This window comes from Ammospiza caudacuta, chromosome 13, assembly GCF_027887145.1.
Source record: "Ammospiza caudacuta isolate bAmmCau1 chromosome 13, bAmmCau1.pri, whole genome shotgun sequence".
Classification (NCBI taxonomy): Eukaryota; Metazoa; Chordata; class Aves; order Passeriformes; family Passerellidae; genus Ammospiza; species Ammospiza caudacuta.
In genome coordinates this window covers 16,193,035-16,216,065 of record NC_080605.1, presented here as the reverse complement: position 1 = coordinate 16,216,065, position 23,031 = coordinate 16,193,035, and the positions used below count along the sequence as shown (strand labels likewise).

The following is a 23,031-nucleotide window of genomic DNA, read 5'->3' as shown; positions in this document are numbered from 1 at the left end:
GCTCACACACTTGCATTTAAGTGTTCAAGTAACTATGGATGAGTCTCACTGCCTCTTAAGCTCTCTTTTAGATTAAAAATTGATGAATATAAAGGGGTTATAACCTTGGTAACGTGCCATCAATAGTCTTATATGTTTAAAAGATAAATGTAAACAAAGCCAAAATGAGCTCTGGCAGAGCATAATGTTTTTAAGTATACCCATGGCATGGCTGAACACAAATCAAAGTAACTAGTTGACGTTTTTTAATTGGGTCTGACAGAGTCATTAAACACCAGCTGTTTGTTATTAAAAAAAAAGGAAAGAAACAAAGTAGTGAATGTTCTAAAGACATTCAGATGAAGAAAAGGAAATTTCCATAAAGAATTTCTCCTCCCAGTTCTTATAATTTCATTTATTAATTTAGTGGTATATCTTAATATTAGAAAATAATACTACATTTAGTTACAGATCTGTGTTTCATTCAGAAGAGCTACTAAAAATAAAAAGGATTTAGCAAGCTCTTTTTAATACTCAGTTTTCAGAATCAGCTGGGAAGAACAGGGATAAACATAATTATAGTACACACCAGAAAAATGTTTTAAAATATCTTTACTAATTTTGCATCTCATGCCCAGAAATTAAGAGATCAGCTGGAATTTCTACATTCATTCTGTGAGCAGAATTATAATATGCTCAGAGAAAAGCAATACAGTATTTGAACTCAAGAGGAACCCAGGATGTTCTGTGTCTTGCACAATTAGCCCTTCAATTTCAACAACAAAATTTCTCTTTCATAATTTTCAGTTGGATAAAATACATTTCTGAAATTAAGAGGACTATTCTGGGAGGAATTTCCTGTATTTGTCCAATAAGTAACCACTTATGACACCAAAAATAATCCATAAATACAACTCTGTGTGTTACTGTATAAAGGAAACACGGTGGCATATTTTGAGTCCAGTCCTGCAAATGTGCTTATGTGAGGCAATCTCAGTGAATTTGGGGGAATAAGGGCTGTACAATCAAATTAACAACACAGAAATAAAGACAGAAGGAAAGTCAACCTACTTATTATTCTGATTTTAATATGATGTGCCTAAAGTACCCAAAAGCTTAATTTAAACAGAATTCATTTGTGCTAAATCCAGAGAAGTAACTAGAAATGAACAAAGAACCAAAGAGGCAAATAAATATTTTGCCTTGGAGCAGTTCAGGATAGCATTTTCTGCAAACATGGGACTTAATTTCTTCCCTATCAGGGGGTCTTGACTCCAGCAAAAAGATCCAGTCAAGGTTTATGGAAGTAATTAGATACCAACACTTCTGTTTTACGACATGGTTTAAGGCTCAGAGTTCTCAAGTAGGTCAGAAAGAACGACCACCTATTAATACCTAACTAACTCCTTACATAAACTTCTTCCCATTAAGCAGACTGGGGGTGGGGAAAGCACAGTTATTTACAATGATCAGTCCAAGTGATAAGATAAGCTGCAAGACATTACTTGGACTCCTTAGAAAAAGGGAAATTTACTAGTTGTGTTAATTGTTTTATTCAAACACAGACTGTTACTTATTTCCTTATGGGCTTCTGTCAACCTTGGCTGATCTCTCTGACTTAGCAATGAGCACTTTCAAAATGTTTTCAAAATCACAGATAAAGATGTCCAGAGATGAGAGCCCTGGTTACACACAGTACTTAATGCAGTGAAAAACAAAGATGTCATTTAAAATACTACCAGAGATACAAACTTACAAGGGGGAAGAAGCAGCTGACAATTCAACATAATCTCCCATTAAATAACAGCTCATTTATACATATCCCATTGTGCCCTCCACATCTGGCAAGTGATTGGAGTTGGCAGATTTATTTCTAGCACTATCTCTCCTGCCCTGCAGTAGCTGCCCTCACTCCTAACAGGACTCTGCTACTTGCTTGCACAAACCTGGTGTGATTTGCAAAGATAAGGATGTCCAGATTTTGTTACCACCTAATTACTAGACATTTCATGTCTTTTAACAGTGGGGAGGATTATTACTGGCATTTTCTATTGCTTCCTTTCATTTCAGCCGTCATAAATTTAAAATGGTAAAAGTAAATCTATCTGCAGTGTGTCATTTATACCATAAGCCCCTGTGTTTGGAAGTGATAAAGGTTTCAGCCCGACCCTTGGCTGGTCTCTCTCTACCAGGTCCCTGGGGTTACATTTTATGGAAACATGATTAAAAAAAATAAGCTTCATTCTGGGTCACTAAAACATTTCAGAAATATGAAGACAGGAGGAAAAAAAAAAAAAAAAAAAAGGCACTCTCACATTCTTCCTTTTAGTTTGCTAGAGCTGCTACACACGACCAAAAGTGAAATAGAAATCAACAGTAATGTTTAAAGCTTGATGTTATAGGCTTAATCCTGCAGTCCTTGAACTAAATCAGCAAGGAGTAAGTGGTTTGTGCCCACTAAAATTCAGAACTGGGGCATTCATTTTCCACAAGGAACTTTATTTAAATCAAAACCATCTTTTCAGTTATTAACACAAAAACACGAGCGCATCTGAAACAAGGCAAATCTCATCAACATCTTTTTTACCAACTGTACTTTTCCTGGCAATAGAAAAGATGAGCATCTAACATTTTAATTAAAAAATTTACCAAAAGAGGCATAGCCAGATTTGTAATATGTATTAACTGCATTACTTCCCATTTTACAATTATACAGCTAATGTCTACATTGAATTCCCTAATTTCTCATTATAAAACAACTGGATTTCATCTAGCTGTTTTTAATTGCATTGTTTCTCCTGCTAAAATATCTGCACATTCTTCTTGCTAAGATGTTGAAGTTGTTGAATGACAAATCAATATAGGTCATGCCATTCAGATTTAATCAATTATTATTCCATCTCCTCACAAAATCAATGAGCGGTCTGAAACGCAGCGAAAATCTGCATTCACACAAAGAATGATCAAAAAATAATCTACATACTGTTAGAAAACTAGAACATGCTTCATCTAGCAACAGAGCCAAATCCAGAAACATCCACAGGCATTAGTAATGCTTCTATTTTTAAAAAGATTATTCAAAGGCAAATGCTTGAGAGCAAGGACGTTCATTTTCAGAAACTCCTGTGGTTCTGCCCCAACTGTTTCACGTTTTAAGGATTAAAGATTCCAGCAAAACCAAATTCACATTCACCAACCTGTGGGACTCAGAGGACACCACGACAACCCTGGCAGGAGATGACTGGCGCAGAACATCTTCCAGAAGCTGGACAAGGTAGAAATGTCCCAGGTGGTTCACCTGGAAGGTGGACTCCAGGCCATCCTCTGTCAGGGACCAGGGAGCACCAAACACGGCAGCGTTGCAGATCAGCATGTGCAGGGGCCTGGGAAAATCAGAAGAGGACAAAGAAATCTCAGTTAAATAAGTGTAATTATTTACACCTGTGTGAATGGGGGGCAGGTGTGAGGGATTTGGCTGGCTGGTTTCTGTGGGAAGGAGCTGATTCCAGGTGGTTCCAGCAGCCCCACCCAGGGTCCAGCTGAGCCCCACAGTGACACACCCTTGGAGAAAAGATACAGAATAAAAGGCAAAATGCCACACAGCACTATCACTGCTTTCCCGATTGGGAAATTGTCTCCATCTGGAACATTCAGAAAAGAGACTTTTCCTGGAGGATAAGCAACTCCTACAACTTTCTTGAATGGGGTACATGACACCTGCACAATTGCTAGGGGACAAGTGATTAAGAGATGAAGACACAATGCAAAAGAGCACATGTACACATTTTATCCTTCTGCAGGTGATGAAGTATGCTGTTAAAAAATGCAACACTGAGATGGAAAAATAAAACATTCTCCAGAAGCTGTATTCTTTGGTGGAAAATCTGCACACAATATGTATGAGATCCTTGAAACAGAATCCTTCCTCACTGGAATCACCTAACCGAGTTTAAATAGAAATGCCATGATAAAGGAACTTGAAATGAAAAGGTGAGATTCTACCAAACTAAGCTAGAAAAGAACCTAGGCTGGCACATACCTCTCTCATTCACAAAACAGGTCCAGAAAACTTCAAATTCCTTGAGGTCTCCAGTGTAATCTCAGGATACTGCACCTTGCAGCCTTCCCAACCTCCACAGCAAGATCAAGGACAAACGCCCTTTCTGTTCTTTCTTGTCTTTTTCCAACCCCTTATGAAACACAGCAAAGTCTCTGGTCCTCAGACCTCAGATGGATCTGCATTTGCTAGATTGCATCATCTCTGAGCAAACCTTGGCACTGACAGCATGTTCTTGTCCTTGAGTCAGAGCCTGATGCAGCAGAGCTCAGCAAGCTCTACCTGAGCTGAGAGCCTCAGGTTGGAGAGCCTGCAGCTGCCATCCCTCACCCTGGTATATTTAATTTGGAAAAGTCACACAAAATAATGACAGCCAAAAATGCCTGCACTAACACTTGGGATGTCCTAAGACCAGAATATTAAGATCTGTCACATTTGTTTAGCCTATTCCATCCTATTATGTCTTTACTGCAATCCCATGAGACAGAATCAACACGCAACATAAACTCTAATTCTGAAGGTAATAAATGAAGCACAGTTAGGAAAAATAACTGCTTGCCCTCTGTCCTTCTCAAGTGCCTCCTCACAGCCCTACACACACAGGCACAGAGTGAGAACCTTTCCCCACATGATCGAAGGACGTGTGTTCTGCAACTCTGAGCATCTGCAGAAGGAATTCTGGAAAATAATGTGAAACGTGAAGCCCCAGGTTGTCAAACAAACCTAAGTAATTCTATTCCTTCAGGCATGTTTGAAAGCATCAGATTTTGATAGCTCAGTTCTAAAAAAAAAAACATTTCAGGGGGAATCAAACACACCTTAGCTGAATACTGAAAGAAATGCAGAAGGATGGAGAGTAGGCTGTATTTTCTTATTAAAATAAATTTCATCTTCCAGCCAGTTGTGATGTTACCAGTGTAGTGTGCTTCAATGAGAAGTTAACAATCTATTATCTGTTCCTTTGCCAGCATGGAGAATTTTAACCAAAAGCTCCAGAAGCAGAGAGTGAAACATCTGTGCACTCTGAGAGCTCAGTGTCTGGTGGTGGATTCCTGATTTGCCTTTTTGCAGTGACTCCCATACACAGAATATCTGTGCACACATACTGTACCCACAAGAGAAACTGAAGATAAACAGGGACTGTCCTTACAAAGACAAAGTTTCTGTTTCTGTTCAAATCAAATGGCAAAAAAAAAAGGCAGCTCTTTGATCTTTGCAGTCTCACTCAACATACACAAGCAGGATATTCACTGAGTTGTGCAGGATCATGTTCTTTAGAAGGTAACAGATCTTTTGAGGCACTTTTTATCAAAATTATTTAAACCAGAGTTCATTTTGCCCCTTTTGAGATGCATCTGCCAAGAGGAAAACAAAGCTGCTTGAAGCTTGAGAGGGCATAGAACTTTGGGTGATTCATCACCTCTTATGAGACTTTATGAAAAGCTCCAGCAAGAATTAATTTACAGATTTGTACATCTGCTAGGAAAAAAGGAACAAGTTTCTCCAACACAGATGCAATTTTTGGTGTAAGAGCCTCCTGTATGAGAACTGCAGCACATTAATGCACCAACAATATCAAAAATACCATCACCATTCCTTAAAAAAAAAATAACACTTTTTAAAAGATCATCCTGGTATTTGATGATTTTAATGTGTACTAGGAAGTAACAAATCACAGACAGAAAAGATTCACATATTCTACTTATCCAAACTGTAAATCCTTCATTATTAGTAATCACACAATAACTACCAGAAGGGAAATTCACACACTATTCCTAAATCTGTCAGCTCAATTAATTAAAAAGAATATTCTAGAACTATAAAATGATAAAATGTAGTCATTTTTTAATTTTAGGTAATTTAATTGGATCTTATAACAGAAGTAAAATTATGCTTCAGTCCATTTATGAGATTTCAAAGTCCATTTCTCTTTTTTTCAAAGTAAAAGTAATTCTAATTTAAGAGACTGTAAAATTAACATTATTTACAATATTTTACTATAAAAAATCTGTGAAGTAGGAAAATAAATATAAAAACATATTAAACAGTTATCATAGTGAAAATTTTGTATCCGATTCCCTTTTAGAATTCCTTTATTTTTAATTAGCACTACTGGTTTTAAATGGTAAATAAAAAAGGATTTTTTTCCTAGATAACTCTACAGAAAAGAAACCTAAAGGTTTGCATGAATAGCCACTGATGCTGTGCTTCATTTCAGCTCAGAAAAAAGGCACCTCTCAGATTTGGATCCACGTCCATTAAGCTATCGGTGTCTCTCGTCAGACTGCTAACAAAGGTCCAATTACTGAAAATTGTCATCTGAGTTTTTGTGACCCGGCCATTTGCACACCAGGAAATGAATGAGATTACCTGGGTAACAGCCACTGTGCAGTTATGAATTTCAGCCACAGATGACAGATTCTAATCTCAGTGGTGCACAGCTCTGTGTCACTGAACGTATCATTATGCAGGGACAAAATTTTTAAGATACGTGACAATTCACAACCACACATCTGGCACTGCAGCTTTGCTTTATGACAGGAGTATTTTCAAGTGATAGCAGAACTATGACCTTGATTTCACAAGTTCATTAAAAACATTGCTGCAATCTGCATGAGGCTTCCTCCTGAGCCCAAGGAAAAAAAAAAAATCTCCCCTCAGTTTAAAATAGTTTGTAATTCTACATCAAAGGCACAGCAAAGGCCAACAAAGGATGTCAGCAGCAAAGGAAATTTTCCATAGTGTTTACTCCTGGTATTGACACGACCAAGTGCTCCCTCTAACCATGGCACCCATGAGGTATTTTTGGAAACATTGCAGCTACAACCCTGCAGAGTGTTATGAAAATTTGTCTGTGTCTCCTTAAAATGTCTTCAGGCAGTGACTTACACCCCACCAAGAGAGCTAATGTGGGATACCAGTGCCATTTAGGTGGGCACTAGGACCTGAACATGATCTGCTCCGTTATTTAGTGGAATAGTATATACTACTTTAAGTAAATACTGCTTAAAGTAGCATATACTACTTTTATTTCAGGTAGTCACTGCTTCTTGAGCCTCAGGAACACACTGCTCCAACTGCAGGGCACCCAGCAATCCCAGAAAACCCTCACCACGCTGGTAAGTGTATCTACAATTTAGTGAAAGTTTAAAAGCATGTAGAATCAGCCAGGACAATCTTAAATGTGAATACCTGAGCTGAAATGCAGCTAATATTCTGTGCACTTCACAAAGCCTGTGATACTTCACTAACCTTTGCACCAGGGAAGTCATTCACATCTCACATGCTGTGCACAATTCACCATTAGAAGCAACTAAGCAATCCAACTCCTCTGCACTATTTGAAAATACAGTAAGTGAATACATTAGAGAGATACAGAAATTAAATTGTTGCTATAAATCAGTTGGTTATGAAATTTAATAATCAATTTGTTAGCACCTGATGTAAAGCTGTGATCTGTCAGCAGCCTCCCAAGCTGGCTGTGTGCAGCAGTGGATATTTCCAAGGGAATTAATTACTGATGATTTGCAAAGGTAAGAATAATATTTTTCAACAAATGTAGCCTGTGCACTAGGAGGTTAAACAAACACCACCAAAATGTCAACAGAGTTCTTGGCTTTGGTGTTCTCCCATTTCAAACGCAATGAAATAGTTAACCAGAGAGTATGCACAGGGAATACTTTCAAATCTTCCCATGAAGCAGAATGTCACACCATCTGGGGCACTTCTCAAGTGATTTGAAAAGTTCACACTGTTTGGAATTACAGAGAAATTCAACAGAAAAGGCCTCACCATATCCCCAAAGTCCCATAAGCAACTGTAGGCCTCTGTCACGGCCAGTAAAGAAGGCAGAGCTGTGACTTCTCTTCCACAAAGAAGCAAAGTCACAGCCCACCAAACTTTTCCACCCCATAACCCTGAACACCCAGGCTGCTTTCTCTGAAAGTGAGAAAGTTGTGCTTCTTTCCATGAGGGAGTGCCTAGATACACAAAGGGAATATCCACCAGGCAAGGGAGGCTTATGGCTCTCCAGAAAATGGGTAAATTAAACAACCATCTCCAGAAATCCCCCTCAGTTTACAAACAGTACTGACAGGAAACCAAGCAACAAGAAAATCACTAAGTCAGGGTTCAGACAGCAGCAGGAAAGCTCAGAACCCTGTATAATCTAATACTGACACAAAAATATTTAAATGTTTACTGGTTCAATGTAAAAGGAAAAAAAAAAGCACTGCTTAACTCAATAACTTTAAGAAACAAAATGCTTAATGCCTAACTTCCCTTTTTTATACAAAACTATTGGCTAAAAAGTCAGCAAAAATGCCCTTATTGCCAACTGGCAGCTGACAGAAATGTGGATCCTTGTCAGACAGGCTTCATTTTAAGGCAAGCCTCTAACACAGGACTCAGAGCCCTGATGGATGATCTCCTGTTAGAAGCAAGGAAAATTCTCTGCAATTCATCCTACTGGATTTCTTTCCAGGATTTGACACTGTTGATCAGCAAATACTTTTGCCCCACTTCTAAGAGATTAATGGGAGTGGACTGAGGCAGTTCTGATTCTTCCTTCATAACACATCCATGGGAATTGCTTTGAGCAGCTGCTCCTGCGCCTTCCTAATACATCATCTGCATTCTGCATAGAGGTCAAGCATCCCTCAATCATTACTCATTGCCTCTCTAGAAGCTTCAGTGTACAATTTCATAAATGTTTGGAGAAGGAACAGAGGTCTCAACTGATTTGGAGCTAAACAGAAAACATCCATTAGTCATGGTTTTCCCTTTATTTTATTTTCTTACATACATGGTGAAGGGACAACTACCAAAATAACCCCACATCATCCTGCACCTTCAGAAATTAATAAGAGACAACAGCAATGAAAATATCCAGAATCTGGTCATTTTCATTCAGCAGCCCACCTAAGGACACTTGCTGCTTCAAAGTGCATCTTGTTCAAATTCTGCCAGAAAATCATTTTTTACACACATTCACATGTAGTCACAAAAAAGCATAAGCCAGACCTAAAGAAATATTCATTTTTGTAATAACCACAGAATGATTTTTTGTTTCTGCATGTACTTCTAAATACAAAAATTTAGTTTGCACACAATAAGGACTTGTTAGAAAAAGAAAGCTACAACCCACCAAAAAAAAGAAAAAAAGCCAATTACTACATTTATTATATATTTATAACATTTTCACTTGAAAACAGCTAAATCCTTGGAAAATGTGTTTTGGGACCACAGTTGATCATTTAAAGAATAAAACTCCTCATTTTGAGCATTTCACTTGCCAATGACTCTTCCCAGAGATTATAGAGCTGTAGCAGAATTCACACACAGCCCTACAGCAGCTGTGTGCTGCCATTCAGACCTGAAAGATTCCATGCTGTGATGGAAATTAATGCACTTTGACATCCTCTGGGATTTTGGGTAATAGCTAATAAAGAAATACAACCTTTTCAGTCTATTACACAAATTTTTGGATTCTAAGATCCATGGCCAGTCTCAGGCCTGCAGTGAGCCTTCCCTACCCAAGTAGCAGAAGACTTTGCCTTCTGTGTTTTATTTATCTCCCCTAGAAAGCATTTAACTAAATAGACTAAATATATTTTAATGTATATGTAATTAAATACTCTGGCCTGATAATTCAGAATTTTTAGAAGGCAACATCAATTAAACACACAGAGCTTCTCAAAACTCATTAATCCATAATGCTCAAAGATCCTTGGTATATTTGTGACAGAATATGTTTTAATCAGTTATTAATCATATTAATCATACATATTCTTCCTATTTAGATGCTCAAAACAGCTTTCACAGCTGGTGCATCTTGTGTAAATTTTTTAGGAAAACAGAGCCCCAAGCCATCTTAGACTCATGCTGGATTTAGGCACAGACATGGCTGAAAATGGCAACAGAACAACCAGGGAGCAGAAAGCCCCTGGAGGGTTTTCAAGGTTTCCTCATTAGGGCAGAATAAAGTGAGTGCAAAGTGTCCAAAGACAAGTGGCAGGTTTGGAAATTTTGGACAGCACAGTTGTAGTCATAAAGCTATGTAACAAACACCAAAAAAAATCTTTTTGTTAGTAATGTGTAAAAAGCACTTAATCATTTTTTGTAGAGGCAACTGTGTGTAAAGTTATGGTGAAGTAATATAGACTTTACTTAAAACAAAAAAAAAAAAATATTCTGGGGGAAAAGGTATTTCCACAACAGAGCAGATGAAAGGAAAGGTGATCTGATGAAAACATCAAGATCTCTGCCTCCAGGAAAAGGAGGAAGGACAAAAGATTCTGAGATTTTTGATTTTTCATTTATAAAGCACTGGAAATAAGTTTTGGATCCACGTGGCTTGACACATGCTACCACAAAGGAGTAATTGTGTACAAGAGCTTAAAATCAGAAGAAAGAAGAAAAAGAAAAACTATGCAGAAAACCAATCCCTAGGCTTTAATAAGGCACAGCATCACCACAAAGAAAAAAAATTCGTTTTACTCTAATATTATTATGTATGTTTCAAATTTAGTCAGCCTTTGATCTTATTTAAATTTAAGATATGTGCTGTCTGCAACAGTAACTTCTGAACCATGCCTGTTTCTTAATTCAATGCGGGTTTTTTTGATATCTCAAAATGCTCAATGTTGTCCAGAAGTTTGTGCCTTGGTGGCACTGCCAGGATGCCAACCATACTCTAAACTGAGAAAACAAATGTAAAATCTCAACTGTCACTAATTTAATTCACAGAAAGTAATTCTATTAATGGCAAAGAGTTAACAGAGTTGTACAGTGTTATAAAATATGTTCAGGCTTGGAAAGACAATAAGCAGTTGCAACAATCATCTTTGATGGACATTGACTACACAACCATTAAATGTATTGGCATAATGGCATCACTGATAATTCATCTAAATCATATATTCATTTTTTCCAGACATTTTAAGTTATATTTGTAACAACTTGCTAAGCAGATCCCATTTTTACATATGTATTCTCAGGTATGCATAGAATTTAACACACAGTATCTATGATTTAATTGTCATTCAACTGGAATTAAAAAAACACACCTGCAATATGTCAGTTATAATAAGGAAACACAGAAAAACCATATTCTGGATTGACTTTTCATCAGGCTCCAAAATCTTAATTGCACCTGCAAGGTTTCAGCACACTTGTGCCTGCAGCATGAAAAATGAATGCAGTTACAGAGTCTGGGGCCTCAGCTGAGGAAGCCAGCTGAAAACCTGGCCCACTCCATTTTGGGTCTGCTTAGGAAAATCAGAAGAGACTAAACTTCCAAATGGAGAACCATAATTCATAACTGCTGTCTTTTCCATATTTCTACACACATCATTAGTGAATAATCTGTTAGCAGATGCCAATTCTTACCACAAAAAAGGAAAAAAATCTTGCTTTAAAGTATAGGAAAGTAACTGCAGTGAAGATCTACATCTGGAAGTCCTGCATAATTGTGAATTTCTCCTAACAATTCAGAAAATTCCAAGCAGTAGCTATTGGCAAACATTGTTTCATGTCTTTGGAGTAATTCAAGATTTTTCAGGATAACTTCAGCTTTTTTCTCTCAAACATTGAGAACATTAAATTAAAGCCTTACTGTTTGGCAGAAGATATCTTTAATTCATACCAAGTGGCACCATGCACCACTGAAAAGTACAAATGCACATAAAATTTCATCTATAACTTTCCTGCTCACTCCTGCCTGCTGTTTTGATCATGGAAGTGTTTTTATGGTGAGGTCCAGGCAAATGCCAGGACACCATGGCTGTAAATATTGGCAACAGGTCCTATCCTGGGAGTTTTAGAACTGAAACATCAGTGCTGCTCCCCAGTTAAAGTATGCAGGTTTCAGCCAAGTATGGGATGACCAAATTAGAAATAAAAATCAAAGTGCCACATCCACAAGTCTCCACTCCTACACAAACACCAATTCCACAGACTCTGAGCCACCCAACACTGACCCTGACTGAATTCCAGTGCTGTGTTCTGTACAATCACAGAAGGACTGTCATTTTTTCTGTAAGGGGGATTGATACCAACCATGATTCCTCACATCATGCCCACTCAATGAATAGCAGATTCAATTCTGTGTTTCTTAGTTCCAAAACACTAACATGAAAGATTGGTTGGTCTGCCTCTGCCAGCTGCACAGAAATCAGCTCATGCCAAATCCATCTTAGCCCAGGACATTATTATAAACAGATCATTTATTTGACTTTCCATAACAGAGGCATTCAATGAACTGCCTGAGCTGGAAGCCAGCAGAGGGGAAAGATTTGATACATATAAAAGAAGCAACTTGAACATCTCCAGCCATTTAGGGGCACTGAGATCTCTTGTCCCATTCTCACCCTAATGTTAGCCCTGTCTTCACAATGAAGGAAGATGGAGCTCATTCCCTCCTGGTGGAAATATTCAGTGGAATGTCCCTGCAGAAAACAAGCCAGAAATACTAAATACTAAAAGACAGCTGGCTTTCTCCAAAAATTTCTTTCGTTAGAAATCCTTGAGGACTATTTTTTATTGGACATCCATTTTATGTGTTAGTCTGTGTGTTCAGGTTGTGCTACAATGATAGATTAAATATTAAGCAGCAATATTGTTTTATTCTGTTTTCCCACTAAGTTTACTCTGGGAGATCCAACTAATTTAGATTTTTACCTTATTTTTCCCACTGAATCCTTCTAACTGTGAGACCAGAAAAAAGTGTAGGGCACTGTCCTGCTCCTAGACAAAGTTTGAGTGCTGCAATCACAGAACTGCAGGATCTAAAATAATCAGCAAAACCCTTCTGCATGGATAAAAAAGTCTCAGGAAGAGAAACAGCTGTATCAACTTAAGAGTATAGATAATGCAAACAAAAAAAAGCCCTCTTTTTTTCTGAGAGGAGGAAGGATTTCCAAGAATATATTTATAGAATATGGCATAATTTACCAGTGTTTATATATTCAGAGCTCAGATTTTATCTGTGGACAAGTCTGCAACACCTAACAAATCCATGTAGGAATAAAAGATTTCTACCAAATCTCAGAAGTATGATAATTTATAGATGAATCATCTGACTTTTACTTTCAAACAGGGAAGGCTTCTTAGCCTTAGCCTTTAAAGTACTATTCCAATTCATATTAAATATTTCTTTTCAGAGTGACTATTTCCTCCTGTTTATTATTTATGCTTTTCTCAAGGCTCCCTCTGTTGCATCATTTGTTTTCTGTATGCAACCAGCCCTGTTAAATTCCTGCTGAGCAGAGGATGACATTTCTTCATTCTTCACATGGTTTCCACAATCTCTCAGAATGTGCTCCCAAGCACATTCAAGAAGGCTTTTTTTTTTTTTTTTCTCTACAACTTATTTGATTAAGGCAAGAGATTCACAGTTTCAGCAATTTCCCTTCTGCTCTCTGCAGTACAAACACCTCCAGTTTCCCCAGCTGCAAAGGTTTCAACTCAATAAAACTTAGGGATCCTTTTTTGAAGTTTTTCCATTTTAGTTTTCTCATCCACAAGAAGATCTGTTCTTCAAGACTATTTTCCAATTGCTGTCAACCAGGGAATAACAGGGTCCCAGGCTGTGATGGGACTATGAGCACACCCTTTTATCTGCTGACAAAAAAATAGCACCTAGAGCCACAAAATGTGCCAGAAAAGCAGAATTTCAGAAGGCATGCCTATCTATTATCTATTTTAGAAATTTTCAATTATTAGGTCATGTGTCACCAATGGCAACAGGTTGTGGAAAATACCAGTGTCCCAGACACCAACAGTGCACTGGAGAAACTAAACAGAGAATATCACTTCTTGCACAGAGAAGTTGAAGATGCTCACCACTGAATACTTAAGGACTCTTTACATTAAATGCTGTGAGAAATAAAATAAAGGTCTTAATTAAAATGTGTGTGCTCATACAAAATTTCTCCTTGACATTTTAGAAGTATTGTAGTTTTTCCCAGGAACCAAGATCTAGACAGCTCAGAACTCAAATGATAGCTCCATTTGGGAAACAAAATTTAAAAATAAAAAACACCAAGTTTATTTGCTTTTCCTATCTGCTTTATTGTTGAGATATCTGTAAGAGAAAGAAAACCCTTTTCTCTTAAGGTATTTCCTACTCTCATTAACAGGAGTGACAGGTCCCTCATGGGAAGGGTGGACTCCAGCACAATGTGCTTCTCCTACAGGATATTTCAGAAATTTTGGCTGCCAACTGACAAGACTGGCCCAAGCATAAAGAACAAGGCTCAGTCTGTCACTAGAGCCTGTAAGATTCCTTCCAGTTGCTCATAAAGCCCCAGGTGCAGAGGAATCCCCAACATGACAAATCCTCTGGACGCTGCAGCAAAACCGATGAAAGAGGAGACAGACAAAGGTCATCAGTGCTCACCAGGGCTGGAAAACTCATCAGCCACCACTGCAGCAGGAAGACATCTCTGCCACATAACTGCTTTTCCAAACTTACCCAGATATAGTTAAATCACAAAAAAATCCAGAAAGACCTGGTAGGTCTCCCAGTCCACCCTCCTGCTGATGGTTGTAAGGTGACTCTTCTGTATCTGCATCAGATAAAAGATGTACTGCTACAGGCAGGGTGTGGGGTCTGGTTTCCATCCAGCCCCAGACTTTAAACAAAACATAACTGGAAATTCATTTTGGTCCAAACCCACAAGTCTCTCATTAGATAGAGAACGTAGACTTCTACATAATGTTTGGATGGGTCCTGCCAGACACAGGCACATCTGAGCATATTTCAGACAGAAAAACCTGAAGGAAAGGCAGAAGCTCTGAATGATGTCTATTATTAAATTATTTTCCAAATAAAATGAGAGTGAAACATCAGTAAAGCTTGTCCATCACTGACAATGTAACTTAACAGACCTACACTGGTAGAATGGGGTATGCCAACAAAAACAAAACAGGTTTTACTGATTCTAGATCTTCTCCTTTCCCAAGTTCTCTGGCAAAAATTGATTTAAGCCTGTTCACTTCCAAGGATTTATAAACATGCATACCCAATGGACTAGCTAGGACAACCATGGTATGAGCTACAACACACAAATCAGGTTAAGAGCTGCACTTGGAAGAAGGGTGGCTTTGACTTTCCACTGCACCACACATTTAAAGAAATGTAGCATATTAAAAGCATGAAGATCCTAAATTAAAACACTTACTGCTCTCACACCACAAAACCAAGTTAGTACTAAAGCAGCAATACTGCAAGGATTTGTCTTTCAAGAAATTTTAATATATGAAGATGACATGATAAGAAAATATTGATAGTAAGGATTTTGGGAGTAAAGAAATTCTGTTAGAAGTCAGTTTTGACAATTCTTTGAATCTAAAAGACCTATAAGTACTAAAATGTCATCTGTCTATTCATGTGAGATTTAGCTTTGGCAGTGTTTCAAAAGTGAAAAAACCACTCTTTGTTACATATTTTCTCTAAGACAATGTATTTTCAAAGCTAAGAGGTCATGTTCTCTGGAGAAGAACAGTAAGATGCATATCAGTTACAGAAATACTTGCAGAAAATAGCTAAGTTTGAATACTCACAACAATCAATGGGTCAAACTGTGGGTAAAAGCACAAAGTGTGGAATTTATTGTCAAGACTTGGAAGTTAAAAGCTTTCAAATAATTTCTTCAATTCAGACATTCATTGCTCTGTTCAAGCTAAATTAAACGAACCACTTGGAATCTAACCTGGTCATCTCCATATAAATTTGTCTATTTTTAAGTGATGTCATTATCACAACCTTTCCCCTTTTTTTTTCTTTTTTTGTTATGTGCTATTCCACATACAGGACTGGAAAATTGAGCTGTCTGCCTCATAGGGCTGTGTTTTGTTAAGGCTTTAAAAAGGAAAAGGAGAGAGAGAAGGTTAGAAAACAACATAAGACAAGCAGTGCACTAATTGTTCACCCTTGACCTCTTCCAAACCACTGCCAAACTGTCACCAGTTGCCTCAGCTGTCTTTATGCAATTCAGCTTTGGTCTTTTTCAACAGCCACAGGGTAAAAAAGCCCTTCAAAAGTGGGGCTACACATCAAATAGTAGAAGATCTGTAATTTTTTTTTTTTTTTTTTTGTGTGTATGAAAACAAATGATCTTTAATTTACATTGAAAAAAACTCCTGTGAAAAGATTATTCACTCACTACAGTTGGTGATCCATCCAACTATGGTGATCCTGCCAACTGTGCTCAGCTGATAAAGACATTAAAATAACAAGAAATTATTACATCTAATTTTCTGAGTACTTACAGATTCTTGGATTTGAATGCTTCAGCAAAGCGCTGCACACTCTGAAGAGAAGCAAGGTCTAAGGTCATTGCCTCTACCTTGGCTTTATGCTGGAACAAGAGAAAATATAAAAAAGGATAAATAACAGCAAGTTCAGTTCACAGTATCACATTACAGTAAATGTGTTATGAAACTTGTCTGATTCCCTTGTTTAACATTATAACCCCAGAGTGAATACAAATCATCAAAAGGGATGGACAAGCACAACATTGAGTGCCAAAAGTAGCATTTGTGATTTGGTGATTCTGCTGAAAACACACACTATGTAATTCACAGCTTTATAAAATGAATGAATGGACTCAAGGCAGTGCTAAGGTTAATAGCTATCTTTTTGCTTTGATTTTGACAGTGAAACTTCTGTAACTCATGAAATAAAAAGTAGAGTAAGTGCTATTCTCAATGCATGCTATTTTTTGGAACCATACCAATAGGGGAAAAAAACCCAATAAATACTCTGTAAAAAACAGCTAACTTGAGATTGGCACATATTAATTTTTAAAAATCCATTTTTCATAGTAGGTGATATAAAGGACAGTATAAAATGACTACAGAAAATAACAGATCAGTCTACACAGTGCTTTATACAGTAAGAGTTTACCAGGACATATTATAAATGCACTTCCCTGGCACAGGTTGCCCAGAGAAGCTGTGGACTCCCCATCCCTGGAAGTGTCCAAGGCCAGGCTGGATGGGGCTTGGAGCAGCCTGGGATAGTGGAAGGTGTCCCTGCCCATGGCAGGGGATTGGAACAAGATGGGCTTTAAGTTCCAACCCAAACCGTTCTGTGACTCTGTGTCTTCAAAAGAAATTCTGTATATACCTAAAGTAAACTTTTCACCCAGGAGAGGACACACTATCCCAAAATATAATTTTCAGCTTTAAGATCCCTGTTTCCAGATATTTTGAGACTCCAAATCTCAGAACAAAATGAACCAAAAGATGTGTGCCTATTTTCATCACAACACTAAATTCATCTCAGAACCAAGCAGCTGGTGGGTGCACCAGGATCTGCTGGGACTACAAGGTTACACCACGAGCATTGCCGGAGTGATGAAAGGACAGAAGGAAGCCAGGAAGAGTCTCCCATTGTCTCCCAAGCTCAAGTGATCCATCTGACTTCCCCATTTCATTGCATCTGGCACCTTTCTCCACACATCTGTTTTCAATTTTGCTAGTACTCATTCTGCCTGCTACAACTACCTTAAACAGAATATCATCACTCCAATTCCTCTTGTCCCATTCCAGCCAGACTTATCAGGACAGCAAAACAAACACAACTAAAATTTCAACAGGTTCAGTCTCCATAGGAAGTATCAACTGCTGGAGTTGGAAAATGCTAAACCAAACTTTGCTACAAAGAGTTTTTTACCCTTACAAGATGCACATCATTCTGGAACTCATTTTGCCCCACTGGGTAAATATTTTCTTCTGTTTGATGGTCAGAGATTTGAGAAAGATGATGCTGCCTTGCATTATGCAATAGAACTCCAGAACAATTTCTCCTCTCTGCAGTTCAAAGCTGTTTACTCACTACAGAAGTCACGTGCATAGCTGGGTTTACTTTGCCTCTGCTTTGCTCAATTGAAATATTCTCCTCTCTCTCCCAAGGGTAAAAGGACAAGAATGATACAAATACAGGGACATAGGGAGGAAAAAACATAATAATCAAGTAGTTCAACGGGCTAGGCCACAAGCTGCCAGCCACTGTCCTCTTGGGGACAAGGATTCAAGTCCACACAACATCACTCAGGTAATGCTTTTCCTCTTGGTGTCACACATGAGGGTTCTGCTACTGATTCCAGCAACAAAAAAGGTACTTTTCTGTACTTCATGTCCAAAAGAAAAAAAAAATATGAAGCCTTCAAAATACTTTCTGGAATAGAAGGTAAGAAGACTCAGATTGGCCTGATTTGGGGATTAATATATTGAAAACTTAAAAATCAGAAATTTAAAAATTATAATATTTTTTCAATTTTCTCCCTGCTTTTGCTGTTTAAAACCTTGATGGTTGCAGCCTGTATTTCCTTCACATACTGAGCAGAAACAAACACATTTACTCTGTTTTCCTCACGGGAAAAACTGGAGCATGGGGCACCCAAAGCACTCAGAAGCTGAGTGAGAAGCTGACACCTCAGCTTCTGAAGGCACCCAAGAAGCCAGGTGTGAGTGTTTTCTCCAAGCACAACTGGGGAAGAAATCACTTTAATGTACCATGTGTTTCAGCAAGTTCCCCAACTTTTTTGTTTCAGATTCACCCCTCAACTGAGAATCCAGCACCTCTCACCCCACAGAGGTTTTCTGTAGATCACCAATTCCTGCTACAGTTTGAGACTGTGAAATGCTAAACCTTTAGAATCAATTTAATTTTATTTAAATTTTCCCACTGTTACTTATATCACAATACCTCTTTTTAAAAAATCTATGAATAAAGCAATATACTTGCAAGATATGTTCTTAATAATGTAAGAATATCTCCATAAATGACAAGTAGAAGGTTTTATGTTTGTTTTCTTACAGTAGCTCAGAATTACCTCTGTTGTAATGTTTTCCCTCTTTCCCTAGAAGCCTAGGTGTCACATATTGTGATATGTATACAAGAGCATAGGGGGTTTTCATAAAAAATAAAACTAAAAATCATTTTTGCTAAAAGGCATCTTAACTGTAATTGTTCTCTGCAGTCAGAACTGATTGGTAATGGTATGCTGCAAATCCTGATCGAATGTGTCATAATTGTATTATGCTGATGTCTCTCACTACTTCACTTCACATGTTTTCAGCACTGAATTATGCCTCATTTTATGTTGTGAAACTTTAAATGAGACTTGCCACGTTCCAAAATACAGCAGACAGTCTTTAAACTGCCATCATGAAATTAATACACTAAGCCAGGAAACTCCAGAATTTTGAAAATTAAATTGACAGAAGGTATTAATGTTTCCTCCACTATTTTATTTTCAATTACATCATTTAAGGAGAAAGTAGATACTGAAATGAGTGTAGAATAATTTGAAGAGCTCTTTTCTAAACTACAGGCTCATAACTACGTGGTGCCATTGAAAAGCTGTGAAAATGAACCGCTGTCCTTGCTGCAGGTACCCAGGACAAATGTCCCACCTGTATCCAAACCCCCTTCAGGACCAGAGCCAGAACAGCCCTGTCTGCTGAGCCCTGAGAAATCCAGATCAGCCAGAACCAACTGAGAGGTTTGAGTTTGGGATGGGGGTATCTGTATTTCACAAAGCCCAATGAGCAGTTCAAATCCAACAATTTGAATCCAGGCATCAACGTGGCGCCTTTGAAGAAACAGCCAAAGGCAAATCAATCTCCAGTTCCAAACAAGTCCTCTTCTAAACCCAACACAATAACACTTTGAAAAGTCCAAAGGAAAAAATTTATCTTGTATTTCATGTTTCACATTCATTTCTAAAAGCCTTTCATCAATATTTCCAGGTAAGTTTCATTACTCTGTACAGCCCCAGAAAACAGCTTATTCAGTTTTGCATCTAAGCTGCTTCCTATTGGAGCAAAAATATTAAAAATGCTTAAGTGCAATTGGCTATACTTTGCACTCATGCTAGAAAAATGCTTATTGAGCCAGAAAGTAACACAAAAGTGAAAACCCCCAGAAAGCCAGCTATTTCACTATATGCAATGCATTCACTTTACAGCCTAAAAATTGTTTAAAAATGAACACTGCATGGTAGAGTAGCTTGGCAGTAAACATGATTGTGCATTTGTGTCTTGGTATTGAAGAAGGAGCCTTTTTTCATAGTGAATTTTTCATTCAAATGTAAGTGATGATTTACGTTAAATATAGGTAAAGCATAGCTACATTTTCCTGAAGGATTGCAAGGAAGTGAAGAGCAGTACAATAAGTTGAAGCATAAAAGCTTTCTCTGTCATAATATTTATTATAATGGCATATAAAATAGCTGAAATAAATAATAGATGACTAAAAGTAAATTCATATGATAAAGAATCTTTCAGCAGACACCATTACTTCTGACTGCTCCAGTTTCATACAGAGTTGAAGAGTCTTAATAAATATGCTGTAGCCTCTGTATCTTATGTAAGTACAAGTCATTTTGTGAGGGCCTACTTAAAATGTACCAGAGTGGACACTACATAATTTACTGTATAATTTTACTCTCAGAAAATAGTGTGTGTACATCTTCAATGTTTAAAAGTCCTTAACTCAAAACTGAATACCTGGCACAGCAACAGGAATATCTGACTTTGAGGAACTGAAAGTACAATCAATTGGTAAAATGTGGTTTAATTTAATACAGAAAAATCTTCATGACAATGTCTTGGAATGCAGATAGTTCTGACAGGCTGTCTAAGAAAATCTTGGGGGAAAAAAGAATTTTACATCAAAGCTGATGAAAATCTCTGTGGAATTATCTGAAAATAGGTAAACAAATAACCAAATCTCAGCATATGACAAGCAATGCCCACATAAACCCATATTTCCATGTTGAGGATGGAGCAGGGGATGTTTTAGAAGCACATCTGACAATTTGACACATAGCTTATGACAGCCAATAGCCAGTGCCATGCACTATTTATGGGGGTGCCTAATGGGGAAAAAGGCTTTCACTCAGGATTAGGACTGCAAATATTATTGTCCCTAATGTAGTCAACATTTGGTGCTTCATGCAAAACTGTATTTATGCAATGGCAGCTTCAGCTGGTTGTGTGCTCTGAATGCTCTGCAGCTCCTGGGAGCTGATGGGGATGGATGCATCCATTGCTGCTTTCAGAGCAATCCAGCACCTCTGGAAGATGCTCTAGTAATGTGTTCTTCTCCTGCCTCTGGGATTCATCAATAAAGTTCTTTAGAAGACCTTGTGGTGGAACATTTTTACACTCATTTTTCAATTTTTCCCCCTTTCTCCTCCCCCCAATATCAGCAGTATTTGTGCAATACTTTCAAATTTCCACTAACTTTGTGCAAGACAACACAAATCAATTTCCCAAATATTAACCACTTTACTAACACATTTATGAGATGTTCAAGGAAACAGCTGGGGTGAACTTGATCCTTCATGAAGATCAGAGATGAAAAGGATTCTCATTCTTTCATTTGAAAAAAATATTTAGCAACACTTGGTTTCACTATTTTCTGATGTGTTTGTTTTACCTGTATTTTGGTTGTAATTTAGTGGTGTACATTTTTCCATTATTCTTCTTGCTCAATCCTGTCATAGTCTGATGCTGTGTGTGACCTCTCCCAAAAATTCATTTGTAAAGCCTGGTTCTTCCTGCTTAAGTAACTTATCTTCTGATCCTCACAAAAATGGAATTCCTGCAGGGGTTGTCTTCATCCAAGTGAAGAGAACAGCACACAGATCAAGATTTAATGGGTCAGTGTGAGCCTGCAAACTGCTCAGATCACTGATCAGCCTTGGACCAACATTTTATCATGAAGAATAAATTATTAGTACCATTGTTTTCTTTGTCTCTATCCCTTCTCCAGAATTCTGGAGAAATTTGGATGTTTGGCAGAGAACAGTGTTTATCTTTCTGGCATCATCTACAACTCAGAGGCCTCTTCAGAAAAGCCTGAAGCCCTCAAGCTGTTGTAGGATTGTCCTGCAAATTAATGTCTAAAAGTTGCAATTGCCTGAAATTCTGAGCCAAAAAGTCTGAAATTCTGAAGGTGAGAGATGTGGAAAAGGGATAAAGATGGCCTGACAAAAAGGAGTTCAGCTTCTGAGGATGGCATACACCAACCTGGCATTTGGTCTCACATTTAAACTAATCACTGTTCACAACAAAATTTTTCTTTCATCCAAATAGTTAATTTATCTATAATTTAAAATCCAAATACAAAAATGGGACCTAAGTCTCCAGGTATACTTTGTATATTTGACTTATCATGCAATCGCCATTTTAAATTTCCCAATAGTTTTAGAACTTTATCTCTTTCTATTAGCAAATGTCTACACATACACTCATTTGTTTCATTGTGGTTGCTTCATTTTTCAGATTTTAATATCCTTTTTTAATAAATCTTCTGTAATAAATACCACTTACCACTACAATACGCAATAATGTTATTTCATAATCTTTACATTAGTTAACTCTTAGATCAGTATCTCTGTAAATTTGGCCTTTCATATCTTCTGGAGATAATTATAAAGGAAAAAAGGGAAAACATCTGCATTTCTTTATGAAATTAATATCTTCAGTGAAGTAAACTATGCTCCAGCAATCTTAAATCACGCTTAGAAAGAGCAAAAAGAAGTCATTCTCCTACAGATATTTTTTAAATTATTTATTCCATAACCAAAGAGAACAAAAAAAATACAAAAACTGCTGGACTATAATTTCAGAAGACTTCATTTAGTAGGCTCCAAATGTCCTGATTTTTTCTGGATGCACACGGTTCCATTGCACACAGGACACATTTGCTTCAATAACAAGAAATTGCATGTATTTAAACAAAAATCTACTGTAGATTTTGGCAATAGGAATTTGTTTAGCTCTTAATGCACATGAAATGTAGGTAATTACTTGGGAGCCTACATTTAGCTGGATTTTCTTTTTTCTTTCCCTGGATATAGATCACTTCTTCCCGTCTCCAAACACCCATTCATGTAAAGCTCATTTGAATTTATCTTGGGGAATCTCAAATAATCTTGGCAATATATAACAACATGCGTATGGTTTACCATTCT

The 23,031-nt window shown here is 37.5% G+C and overlaps 1 protein-coding gene across 3 annotated transcripts in view; it reads right to left on the bottom strand.

Moving 5' to 3' along the window:
• WWOX (WW domain containing oxidoreductase) overlaps positions 1-23,031 on the bottom strand; it is a 471,370-nt gene that overhangs the window by 363,390 nt on the left and 84,949 nt on the right. For all 3 annotated transcript variants that reach the window (XM_058813282.1, XM_058813283.1, XM_058813284.1), the window contains exons 6-7: positions 16,310-16,398; positions 3,177-3,362 (exon numbers count right to left, since the gene is read on the bottom strand). In XM_058813282.1, the coding sequence (XP_058669265.1) occupies positions 3,177-3,362; positions 16,310-16,398 (275 nt within the window). The remainder of the gene's footprint in view (positions 1-3,176; positions 3,363-16,309; positions 16,399-23,031) is intronic.